Here is a 13,449-nt window from a genome sequence, read left to right as displayed (position 1 = left end):
ATTCCTTGCAAATGGCATTATTAAAAATAGTCACAATGCTGCTAAAAACTGTTATTAAATGGAACGGAAACTATTGTGTTAATATATTCACAGTATATAATTTATTCTCTGAGTGTATGTAAAAGGAAAGGCTATTTTCTTTGAAATTTTCCTATGCTGATATTGTAAACTATATGACAGATGGGTCAAGTCCTGATTGCAGTATTCTAACATTTGGAATAGCAAGTAACATATTTGATAGAGCTGGCAAGTTTTTATATATGATTCAACCCAGAATATAAAAGCCACTAGAATTCCAAGTTGAAAATAATTAAATGAGCTGGAAACGATCAGGAACCACACATTTTTAAGTGACAGATTTTTTTACATGTTTAAATTGCACAAGAATATTTTATAGCTCCCTTTAACCAACAGTGACGTTTAATTCTAAAATGTGTAATTGATATTTGCAAAGCAATTAATTCCTGTGGCTCATTATTCTATTGCTAAATGTACCTTAAGCACTGGGGCAGTGACTTAAAGTCGTCTTTTTTCAGTCACCTTTTCTGAATCTTAGAGTTTTAACTGAATTAGCCCATTGCAGTTTCGTCGTGTGGCTGCCTGAAGGGCAGTTTCATACTTGTGTTGAATTTTTAGCTTTCGGATTGCCCAGTATCACAGAATGTTTGAACCTGCTGACTTCTAGAGTATGTGTTGTCAAACAGTGTCATCACCGTGTAATACTTCAAGTACCGATAAGCAAAAACCCAGCAGCTTATTCCATTTGTATTTGATCATTTCTGCTTATGTTCCTTTTGAAGTTTCCATCTTTTTGTCACTGTTGATGAAGTCATTTGTCTCTTTACTTTTGGTGTCTCCGTCACGCACAAGCAGCCCGTCCATCCAAGCCTAAGCCACCGGCTGGGCCACCATCATCTCCTCAAACGCAGACTAACATGATAAATCATATGCTCAAAGGCATGGCCAAACAGCCGCCAAGTACTGTAATAGTCTTCCTTCCTTTTATTCAGTGGTTTTCTAGCCTAGCAGTTGCTTGTGTAGTAGTAGAAAGCTACTTCTGATGTGCAGCTTTATACCAAATACCTAGCGCGATGTGGTAGGTTTTAGAGATTTAGAGGTAGCATTTATTTCAAAATGTCCACATTTTTTTGTCTAGCAATGTCTGACATATGCAACATTTTCAAATATCAACGTCAGCACAAAATAACATTGTTGTTGCATAACATTTTGCATGAAAACTATAAATATGTATGAGCTTTACATGATGTTGGATGAAATGTTTGATAAGTATATCGTATACGTTTCATGTAACTGTCAGTGCTCCAGCTATCTTAGCAGAATATTCTGATGTATAGTAACTTAACCAGGGAAATATTTAAAATAAGAAGAAAAAAAAATTAAGATTGACATCTGCTGGCTGCCAAAGTTGTATAAGCATCAATATTTTCTTTAAAGACAGCATCTCTGAGCAGTTGTTCTTATTAACACTTTTGTCTTTTAGTTGTATTTGAGAGCAGATCAGTGTTGCAAATGAGAATGGGCCTGATGCTGCTCTGATCAATGGAAAAGCTTCCCCCTGACTTTGGAGGTGCAGAAAGAACCAGAGCTTACAAGAGAAGTGTCTTTGGACTCCTTTTGCACAAAAGGAAGAGGTTTCTACTTATATTGTAGCCAGTGAGGTGCTGGATTGGATAGGAGAAAGAATGAGGAGTTAACCAGCAGTTCTTCAGTTTTTGCCCCATAAATTATATTAAGGGGAATCTGGATTTTTTTTTGTTTTTTGTTTCTGGTGATACAAGAAATGACAACAAAATTTGAGAAGGGAAGGGCCTCTATCTGTGACATAAATCAGCAAAAATGTAGAGTTCATTTGCATGGTGCTTTACAACTGTCCATCTTTCAGCCGAGCTGAGCACATGCAATGCCAGATTTCAGCTGGCCGGGCTGATTGAGACCAGCCTGGGCACCCCTCACTCGACTGCCCAAATCTGACCATTCTGAAAACGGTCAGAAAATACCGAAAATAGCTTTATTTTCGTGGGAAGTTTGATATATAAACAGGTGTTTGGGGAAAACTAGGAGCAGGCAAGATTTTGAGGTAGAGAATGAAATCCTGGAAGCTGACAGAGCCTTCGGCAGGGCAGGGATTTCTCCCTGGGTAACCCAGAAAATCATAGCAGTGCCACCGATGTGCAACCACAGGCTTCTGACTTGTCTGTGGAGAAAACCTAAATACTAGCAAAAAGCTATTGTGGGCAGGAGGCTGGAGCGAGATGCCCAGCCATCACCCTGCATGTCAGCTCAAACCAAGCTGCACGCTTAGCTGGGCTCTTTGGAAATCCCAGGGTGGTTGGGATGGTTGCTAATGTGTTGGGTGCATATTGTCTGTTGCACACTGAAAATTTCAACAAATTGATTTGACTATTTTTGTTTAGATTTTTTGGTACTTTACACGTTTATGAAGTCACCAGCTCTGATATCCTGGAGAGGCCAAAAGATACATTGGTGCGGAGGTGTGAATGGGCTGGTGTAGCTACTAAGGTGCCATTCTTTGCTCTAGCTGCACTAGAGTGCTGGGATTGGCACCCAGTCATTAACTGGGGGGACACAGCTGTAGTTTGATGTGGTCCCTGGGCAGCAGGTCTGCTCTGCTTCCCCTTAGGGAGAGTTTGCATTCCTCAGGGAAGTGAGTGCTGGTATCAGCTCACAGGCATCTCCTTGGCTGCACTCAGCCAGCGCTGCAGAAGTTGCCGTTCAATGAAATGTGATTATTTTGTTTTTCTCTGTATTATTTCTGGTGAAATACTCTAAATGTTCCAGATTGTTAGCACCTCAGATCTTTAATATGTTAGTAGTAATTTAAATTACCTAGAAAAACATAGTCTAATTATTTTTAAAAGTCTTCAGAAAATCCTGCAAAATAGCTCAATGTAGCTAATCACCAAGCTCCAGGATTTAAACTCTTTGGTTTGTTTGCGGGGTTTTTGCTGTAAAGTTGCATCTCTTTTTCCATATAAATCTTACCTATGAATGCTTAGTGGGATTTATCACTTTCCACTCCCTCCAGCATGCGTAATTCCTTGACCCTTGTGAAGTTAAATCCTGGAGCCAGGCAGACCTGCATTTTTTGCTTTCAGTAGCAGGTGACATTTAAATTGCTCAAGTCTGACAACTTATTAAAAGTACAGACAGATTTGTTTGAATTGATCTTCTTAAAAGAATTTTAAAATAACGTAGGCATGATTTCTATAATAGCATCATCTACATTGAAGGATACATATTGTTCGTATATCAGTGACCAGATGCTGTCTTTAGGGAATGCGATGTTCTTATTTGAGCTAATAAAGTGTCACCATCTCGCCATGAAGCAAAACAACGCTGACAGTATTGTGAGAGTTGGAGCTGGAGCACTGTGTTTTCATAGTATAATAACGAATGTGGCTTTCTGGTTTGCTCGGTACTAATTATATAAGCATTTAACATATGCATGAAAAGATCTTTAAAGCTGTAGAATTATATGGAGTTGTTTTTTTTTTAAACCTCTAAAATAACTTACTGTACATCTAGTTTTTCATTCTGCCTGCCTTTTAACTCAAGTTCTTGTACTACAGAAAATGTAGGCCGGTTAGTCACACCAGCTAAAAAGTTAGAAGATACAATACGTCTGGCAGAGTTGGTAATTGAAGTCCTCCAGCAGAACGAAGAACACCATGCGGAGGTGAGCAGTGTCGCCCGGCCAGGTCCTGTCCCCAGCTCTTCAGGAGGCGCCGGGCTGGGGGCTTGCTGGGGGATCTGGGAATTTGCGTGATGTCTTCCCAACTGCTGCCGGGTTATCTTCTTTGAAAGCCAAAAGTATTCTTAACTAACAGTGCTCAAGTACGATGAAGGCAAAGATTGGTTTTGCAGAAGGGAAGGAGGGCTAAAGGAGGAATTAATGAAGTTCTCTCCTCTACGTCAGTCTGCAGCCTTTCATACAGCGCCAGCAGGAGCCGAATCTGGCCAAATATATTCACCACCAACTACGTACAAGAGCAAGCCTGTCCGCTTTTCAGAAAGGTCGTATTTCCAAATAACGCCATGTGTTTGTGCCTTCAGACAGCATTAGCGGGGTCCCTGTAACAGCTTACTGCTCCTGCTCTCCAGAGTTAGAGCAAGGAGAACCACTACAAAGCAAAGCAGTTCTTTTTTTTATTGCTTTCTGAGGGCTCAGGTTGTTTCCAGGGGTTTTCCCCAGGCCCCTGCGGTACATGAGTAGCTGCCTCTTCAGCCTTGGTTTACTGGGAATACCTCAGTTACTAGTCACGGAGGTTAGGATGAATTACACTCTGTTTCTCATTATTTGGATTATCTAAGGCCTAATATAAACTACTCTTAACTCTTCAAAGCACTTTGACGGAAAGGTTCATGTTTTAAAACCACTGAAACCATGTCATAGTTGAATATAGACCAGAAAATCCTGAGGCTCAGTCCTGGAAACACTTGACCCCGGGGGCAGCTGGCACTGCTGGCTGTAATCCCACTCGCAGCACGGTGGGACATTTCTGCCTGAGCAAGTGACATTGCATATGGCCTGGAAGTATTTGCAGGATTGAGTCCTCTGTTCTCTGTAAATCTGGTGTTCTTGGATACATATTGAAAAGTTAATCGTTTTAAAATTCAGAGTTAACAGTTACTGTTTGTGGCTGTAGGTAATGTAATACTCATTCGCTATTTTCTCTTTTCCTTCCCATTTATACATATATATATATACACTCAATATATTTTGCATTAAGAGCATTTGATAAATAATTTCACAGTCACCTAAAACTCATTCCAGTGTATATTAAATTTGCGGTATAATTTAACTTATTGATAATACACAACAATCCACAACACCCAACTAATGCTTGATTGCATATTTAAATTTCCTCCCTGTTTTTCTACTGTTCATTCAATCTTGGATGATCCTGGCAGGGGAAAGAGGTATGTGACTAAACCGAATGAAACGAGTCACTCCTGTCATATTTCGTGCATGCCCTCTCAGTGCCATGTTTCCTACTGGGAATTTACCCGGGTTGCCCTCGCTTCTGTAACTTTGACCGAGTAATAGCAACTTCAAGTCGGCTGCTTGCAGAGCTGGTAGCCTGACACAGGAGGGTAAATGTGGCATAGTAGCCTGGTCCATGCATGTAGCAATGGGTATATTTTACAAGCGCTGCAGTTACATCCCAACACAACCCTACCTGCCTGGACTCTCTCTCCTCAGCCTGTTGTTACCTCTGTCGTTTTGCATTCACCCAACCTCTAGTACACTGTGGTGGAGATGGACTAAGTTCTACACGAGTGCCTAGAATGGTAGTGGTCTTCCTCCAGTTTTGTCTGTATGTGCCTTGTACTGGATATACAGTATTTATATGTAGAGAGAGAATATACGGGGTGAAGAGTGAAATAAACTTCATTTTTACACTGCGCTTGTGGACAAACTGCAATAACCTGTCCAAGGATAACGAGCGTTTTATTCCACTCATCACCAGCACGGGCTGGATGTACAACCAGCTGGGAAGGAGCTGTTTTTAAAATGCAGGTTATTTTGAAAACAGTAGAATTCTGAAGGAAGTGGTTACAGGGCTGGTGGCGTTCAGCCAGCCACACTGCCGAGATCCTCACCAGGAGGAAAGCTCAGAACTGTTCTCCGGCGTCTTTTGTGTCACAAGGTTTTGATTAGAGACAGAAGGTTAATGCCAACATGCATACGAGGCATCCCGGTCCCTTGTTCTGAACGGTGACCTGGAAGGGTGAAATTTATCTCTCTCCATAAGCCCAGCGCACTCTGGGTGCATTATTGAATCCCTGTCCTGAGGGTGGCTGTGGCATTTCAGCAGTGTACAGGCAGTTGGCCAGCTCTCTGCGCACTTGGAATTGCACCCAAAGGGAGAGAGAGAAGAGCCTGGGTGACTTATCACTGATTTTTCGTAGGCACTGTAGCCACTTCATGCTCTCACTGTGCAATGAGAATCACTGAGATATTGCAGGTTTTTTAGAAACTATTGCAGGTGAGGGTTTTTTGACATGTTGTCCATGCACCTAGAGAAGGTTTGACCTGCAAGGTGCGACTCTTCAGTATATTTTGGATGTTCAAGAAAATGACACTGCACTGCTTATTGAAGAAATGCCTTAATTTACTGCAAAACAACAATTTTTGCAATTAAGACATGCCCTTTTTTTCCTTGACATGGATATCCAGGCAGACTCCCTAATGAGAACGCAGAAAATAATACTCAGCATGGAAAATGTTCAGAAAACATTACAACAGAAGTACTATGTCCGGTCAGTAGGGTTCATCTTACCTGAAAGAAAGAAGGAAACCAACTCAGGCAGAAATGCAACAGAAACTATGTGCCTACGTCAGTAATCTGTCGGAGCGGGAGGTCTCTGTCATTGTGTCATCTCTCCCATCAGATGTCTCCCACCTTCCTTTCCCTTCCTCTGGATGACTGATGACAAATGCCAGAGACGATGGCATTCTCCTATTTTTAAACTTATGTTTTCTCTCTCTATGTATACATATGTGTATATGTATATATGTATTTTAACTCCTTGAGGTCATACATATATACATGTGTATCCATGTGTAAAATATACAATAATAGGTGTGTTTGGCTAGAAAGCTCACGTTTTTTCCCCCTTCACATGGTATTTTTAGCAAAGCAGGTAAGTAGATGGTAAATCAACGAAATGTTACCATCTTGAAGTAGATTTTCAACATATGGTGTTACTGCTCCCACCGCAGGAAGGTCCTGCTCACTGAGAGTAGGGAGGAGGACGCTGAGGATCCTGACCTAAGTTAGAGACTTATGGAGTTAAAGTTTTACTTTTCCAGCAAAAGGGAAACTGAGGCTGGTTTGGACTTCGGGGTGGGTTTTTTTTCCCAAACAATCACATGCTTTTCTTAATAATTTCTCTTAAAAATAGCTTTTTCTTTTTCGTGGAAGTAGGTTTTTATTGCAGAACTCTGAAGTGTTTATGTTGGGATTTGTTCAGAAGATATTCTTTGGCCTCCCATCTTTTCCCTCCCCACAAAATACCAGTTGCCATTGGTCCTTCGTAGCAGTGGCTCTTTGCCTGCAGCCCTATGGGCAGTATCTGATGGGGAGACAGCGTGGCAGGCTCTTGGCAGGCAGAGGCATGGCCAAAGAACCCAAGGATAGCTCAGCATCCCCTTGAAAATCACAAGTGAGCGCTGCTAATTTTAAGAGGACTCTCCACATCCCTGTTGGTCCACATCTGCTCAGTTCCCACTTGTGCTTTGGGGAGAAGGTTTGAGCAGGCATCGGAACAGACCTGGAGCTTGACATTTTTGGTTCCTCTGTGGTTTGACACCTCACGGCTGTGCGCTCGGTTGGATGACAGAATCAAACATGGGAGGACGAGCTCAAGAGGATTGCCATGTGTGCTCAGCCCTCCAGGCTCCCTCACCTCAGTTTCAGCTTTCCCAGAGACTTTCCCTGCGAATGCCTAGGGCCACCATCACCATTGCCCCCCAGTTTTCTAAGCACCTCAGGGCAGCTATGGCTGCATAGGTGCCTGCTGGCTTCCTCCATGCACATGGGGGCAGTTTGTGGGTGAAGGAGCCCAATGTAGCCTCCTTATCCCCACACCGCGACCACAGGGATCCTGTAACATCCTGGTGTTGCTGCTCTGGGCCTTCACAGCACAGCCCACCTCATCTGCATCTTTGTCCCCATGACTGGGCAGGCCCAATACTAAGATTATTTTAGGAGTTATTCAGTTATGTTGGTTATTTTACATCTTGGATGTAATGCCCAGTGCCACATCCAACCTATGTGTGTCTTAACACCGGTTTTAGATCAACTCATGAAATAATAGCAGGGCAATGCCGTCTGCTTTACATTTTGGGCAAATGAAGGAGTGGAAATAGTCCCAAAGACCCCCTGCCAATACCACTGGCAGCTGAGAAGTCAGGCTGAAATAGGAAGAAGGAAAGGGGTCCCTGGCAGTAACCTGGTTTGGGGGCACTGCTCCCTCTCCGTGGCCCAGTGAACCGGCAGCTCGAGTTGTGCTCTGCACTTGAGTGCCCCTTCATTTTGATCCCCTTCATTAGGGGATCAAAACTGAACCCTGAGAAAGTAAAAGTCCATTCTGCTTGTTCAAGTCTGCTAAATTTGAAAAAAAATACCCTTTCCTGATTGGCAATCCCTCTTCAAATGGATTCATCTATTCCCAGTCTTTTCTGTTTCATCTCCAGTCTTGTGCCTATGCTAGAGGCTTCTTTGCCTTGCAAAGTGCTGGAAAGCTGTTTATTAGATCCTTTTAAGTCCCTGAGTAATTTCCTATCACTTCAAAATGACGGCACATGGTCCTAACGACAGCACTTCTCATATTGCATGTTCCCAGCCAGAAGTGATTACTAAACACGCATGCATGCGTTTGCAGCATTCACATCTGAGCCATGTATGATGTGAATGTCACGTCAGAGAGCCCGCACAGTGAATTTTAAGGACCCGTGTGCATGAGAATGAGTTACTTCACTGATATTCTTTGGTTTTCAAGTTTAGATATATTTTTTTCCTGCCTCTGTGAAAATACAGGCTTGCCGTAGTTTGTTTTTTTTTTTTTTATCTTGGCATGTTAATAATAGAGCTTTGTACTCTGTTTCCTAACAGTAGCATTATGAAGGTGGTAGTGTGTTTCTATGGATGTGTACAGCTAACCATGTAAAATGAACAGTGCTGTAAGAACTTTCATTGGTGATGCTTGAAATATCTCTAACGGAGAGTGTGAGTGGTTTAGAACAGATTTCAATGTCTTAGGCTTCTAGTTTTACAAGACAAATAGAAGTAGTGAATCCAAATAAGACTTAAACTGTTGCAAAACACAGGAGAAAACCCACAAGCACAGTGAAGAAACTCCCAAATTTCTGTATTTTAGAATAAGAATTAGTTGATTTTGCTGATAATTATCATAATTAAAGATGAATTAAGTCATTTATTGTAAATTGAACAGACAAAACCCTCTCTGCCGCATTACAGCTGTGTGCCTTTATGATGGAGCTCTGAAATCCTCTACAGAAATTTTTATATGAAAATAGCAGTGCCTAATTCCTGTGATTAGCGCTGCCTGTGCAAGCTAGCACTTTAAAGCACTGTTCTCTTTACAATAAAGGTAGTTCCCATGGGATGCACTTTTTCTTTTTTTTTTTTTTGAGGTATGTGGCCTAACATCTTTCCTTGTGCTTGATTACAACTAATATGCTTCTTTATTATCTTTTTCTACCAACTCTGAAGGCCTTCGCTTGGTGGTCAGACTTAATGGTTGAGCATGCGGAGACCTTCCTGTCACTGTTTGCAGTGGATATGGATGCTGCGTTAGAGGTGCAACCCCCAGACACTTGGGACAGCTTTCCACTCTTTCAGCTTCTAAACGATTCCCTCCGTAGTGACTGTATGTATTGTATTTTGATCATTTCTTTTTCAGTGGGCAGCTCAGGTTACTGACAATACTTTCAGCCTCTCCGTACCGCACAGAGAACTGAGATGGGTAGAGACTGACAGTACATATTCTTTTAGCATCAGCCTGATTTTATTCCATCAGAAAAAAAAAGCACACAGTCACCCCCTAAATCAAATCCCTCAGTTGAAGATGAGAAGTTGAACTTTTATTTTGCCTCGTCTTCTCACAGCTCTTGGTAATGGCTGCCTGATAAGCAGGGTTCTCTATCTCACTGTCATTAAATGTGTGTATCATTTTATATGTGTGTACTGCATTTATTTAACATGGAGTAAAACAGTCCCTGTTTTAAAAAAATTAATTGAATGGAGGAAAATACTAAAGTAAATGGAAGTGAGAGTAGTTCAGAAGAATTGTGCTTTGTGAAATAAGACTCTTCTCCAAAGCACGTGCGCCCACGCTTTCAAAATCCCTGAGGATTTGGCACTGTCCCCAGTGGTCCTGCCGCTCCCTGGAGACCTGTGGCAGAATTGGCATTGCCTTCAGTTGGGTGCCTAGACCAGGGCCCCAGTTAACTTTCTGCGTAAAAAAACCCAGGGACTCATGCCAAGAGAGCAATTTCCAGCATCATAGTAGTAAGTAATAAAAGAAGAAATGATTCTCCTACCTGTAACAGCCATTAAAGTTGCCATGCTGTATTTCTTACATCCATTTTGTTCGCAGGAAGTAATAATGTATTTGTAAGCTTGACATTAATGTAAAAGAAGATTTGGTGTCTGTTTATTTGTTTGGCGTAAGAAGCCATTCCTGCTGTCTTTGTCGTGAGCGTTGGTGCCTGATGCCAGCTCCTGTTATGTTCTCAAAGTTTCTTCTGTTTGCTGACAGATTCATTGTGTAATGAAGTACCACGCTGTAGTTTGTTACGGAGCTTTTAGTAACAGTAGTGTCTTACTATACTTTTATTTATCTATTCTAGATAATTTGTGCAATGGAAAATTCCACAAACACCTCCAAGACCTGTTTGCTCCACTTGTTGTTAGATATGTCGATCTGATGGAGTCCTCAATTGCACAGTCAATTCACAGGGGCTTTGAGCGGGAGTCATGGGAGCCAGTAAAGTAAGGAAACCTCCTTTGATACAATCGGAATTTGGGTGCAAATGGATGGAGATTCATACAGAGATGCCGTAGAAAACGTTAGACTGGACGTGCAGAAAGTTCTTTAGATTTTCTGGTTTAATGCTACAAATAGAAGGCTTGATCTCTTCAGGTTTTTGAAATTAATGAGGGAAATGGTATTTGCCTTTTGAAATGCATTGCTGCTTCAGTTTGAACTGTGTTCCTTTGGACATGGAAGCATGAAAATGTGAAAACCTTACCTGGCATGGCTTTTTGGATCCCATTCCAAAAGGCCCTTTCCAATGCTGCTTTGGAACTCAAGTGGCTCCTTTTCAGAAAAAAAAATAAACCTCGCTTCACTGTATTCAGTCCAGCCCTATAACCTGTATGATACATTGCCGAAATTATTCTTCCCAATGCTCATTTTTCCCTGCACCCTGTGAAGGGATCATGCGATGCTGTGCTTCTCACATCAGCCCCATGGCAGGTGGCTGCAGATGTCCCCATGTCCCTGGGCAGCTCTGCTGGGCCACATCTCCCTTGCCTGTAGGATGAGGTTTACAGAAACCATAGTGAAACACAGGCGAGGGGAGTCAAGCAGAATCAGTTATTAAATTTGGAGAACCAGGAATTTGCCAGCAAGGAATGATTAGCCTGAGAGCAATCCAAATTGAACTCAAGAGCTGGTAAATTATAAAAATGTAGCATGTGCTTTAGATTACTGTTGTTATTTCACAGGTTTTGAAGCATTGCTGAACCCTGTCATGCTTGCTCTAAAAAGCCAAGTCAGATCCTACGAAGGAAAAGAACTGACTTTTGCCTCTAATAAAGATATTAAGAGAGAAAGATCGAACCTTTGCAAACCACATGAGTCTGATGGTGCCCCAGACAGGAGATTGGGACCAGGTCACCCCAGCAGAGACTATTTTCACTGGTTTTTTTGTGATTCTCCAGTCAAAGTTCAGCAGCACTGCTCTCTCAGAGGTTGCTGTATAAAAGAATGTGTGGTCTTTCAGGACTTTTCACACCAAATATGTTCCGTTCACAAGGAAAAGAGATTTTGTTCAGCAGCCAGCCTCCCATATGCGACCTGGAGTCTGAGTACCCAGGTTTTTTCCTTTCTTGCTTGTGCATCCTCAGCATCCGTAAGGATTCTGCCTGCCAAATCTCAGGCCTTTGCTTGACACCTGATCATCCCCTCTGTTTTGAGTGCGGCTAAGTGGCTTGCATTCAGGAGCCTCTCTCACTTTCCATTTGTTGTGTTTGGTCTGCAGGCTAACAGGATTAAAAATCCTAAAAATCTTGTTTCAAATAAGCAGATGTGACCCAGAAAACATACAAGAAATAGATCTTTCGAGTAGGAGAATGCCATTTTTACAGCCACTCCTTCAAGCAGAATTGCACTTCGAAGTTAGCATTAACTTCAGTTTCAGAGATCTGCTTTGGTGATGAATATGTTTGTATTTCCTTGTCTCTTAAGAAACAGTTAATACTGTGTACCTGTCTGCCTCAATCAAGTAGTCTATAAGCCATTTGTTCTGATTTTTTCCTTTTCTCAGAAGCTGATGTCATTTTGGCTTTTAATGACTTCTGTGGCTTAGCTATAGATGTCCATAAGTACTTGGCTGTGGTACTTGCCTGTCAAAATGCTTTGTCCCTGCGTGTGCCATTAGCTATCATTGTCAGGTTATCTTTGATAATTCCAAACAACCTTCTGTTAGTTCTCTTATAACAGTTATTCCCTTCTGGAGTTCCAGTTACTGAGTGCTTTGAGCATTGCAGTTTCAAGCAAAAGCCCAGGATGGGCTCTCTGTCTTACAGACTTGGGTATTTAAAAGATTTCTTCCAGCAGGGAGGTGGGTGCTTGTGTCCATCTGGTGAAAAGATGCACTCCGGGTGTTTTTTTCACTAGTTGGTATTTAGTTCTTGTGTCTCTCACGCAAAATCGCGAGCTGCAAATGCTGGTGTAACACAATGTGACTGGACAAGGGAAGGAGCCAGCAAATGCACAGAGGGTGGCACATGCAGGATAAGGGGAAAGAGTCGTGTCATTCCTAGGATCTAATGACACTTCCCATGTGCTGTTCAGAACTAAATGTTTAGGCATCTTCATCTTTTGCCTCCTGGGCAAACCTGCTCCTCTTTGATCAACAGTGAACTTGCAGAATATCTCAGGTTAGAGACTCATTTTGTTTGATTTGCCCTCATGTATCTATTGTCTTCTCCCCCCACATGACTGTACTTCAACATGGTTGAATTTTTGGCCATTGATTCTCAAATAGTTTGGACCAGTCAATTCTCATCCAAGCCTTCCATTGCTGCCTTTCCAGCAGAATTTTTGGGGGAATTTGTAACAGTGCAGTATGTTTTCCCATGTTTTCCTCTGCTTTGAAGAAAGGCTTCCAGGCTGGCCAGAAAAGTGGGATCATCATGGCTCTCCATTCCACTGAGCTTACTGCTGTCCTGCTTTGGATCTCTACAGCGAGTTATAAGAAGGAAATCTCATTATCTGACGTTAACCAAGAAACTGTTCTGCAACATGGAATCTTTTGAAAGGGTTTCTCTATGCTTGTGCTTGCAATCAAGGCTGAAATATGTAGCTCTCCATAACCTGAGCAGATGGCAGTTTGCAAGCATGTATTTCTTCTATTTTCTTTGCTGAATACTCTGCACCTTATGCTACGAGGAGCTAGGTATAGAAATCACAAACAGTTAGAGAGATACTGTTAAATACTGAAAACATGAGGGGAAAAAGCATCGATGCAATGTGCTCATGAAGGCTACGTAATCTGCCTCTGCAGAGCTGCTGAATTTGCAGGGGGTCCATGCCCTGTAGTTAGAGCAGCTGGTGTGCTTGTATGAATCCACGCAGAGAAATGTGGAA

General features: G+C 42.1%; 1 protein-coding gene across 22 annotated transcripts in view; it reads left to right on the top strand.

The window, feature by feature from the left end:
• Positions 1–13,449, top strand: part of CADPS (calcium dependent secretion activator) — a 217,976-nt gene that overhangs the window by 157,171 nt on the left and 47,356 nt on the right. For 7 of the 22 annotated variants that reach the window (XM_069865973.1, XM_069865974.1, XM_069865970.1 and 4 more), the window contains 4 exons: positions 874–978; positions 3,612–3,727; positions 9,285–9,441; positions 10,424–10,565. In XM_069865973.1, coding sequence (XP_069722074.1) covers positions 874–978; positions 3,612–3,727; positions 9,285–9,441; positions 10,424–10,565 — 520 coding nt within the window. The remainder of the gene's footprint in view (positions 1–873; positions 979–3,611; positions 3,728–9,284; positions 9,442–10,423; positions 10,566–13,449) is intronic. The other 15 variants (XM_069865972.1, XM_069865984.1, XM_069865983.1 and 12 more) reach the window with 3 other exon arrangements.

Source organism: Phaenicophaeus curvirostris, chromosome 11 (genome assembly GCF_032191515.1).
Source record: "Phaenicophaeus curvirostris isolate KB17595 chromosome 11, BPBGC_Pcur_1.0, whole genome shotgun sequence".
Classification (NCBI taxonomy): domain Eukaryota; kingdom Metazoa; phylum Chordata; class Aves; order Cuculiformes; family Cuculidae; genus Phaenicophaeus; species Phaenicophaeus curvirostris.
The sequence above is the reverse complement of the archived record's forward strand: the minus strand, read 5'-3'. Positions and strand labels throughout refer to the sequence as shown.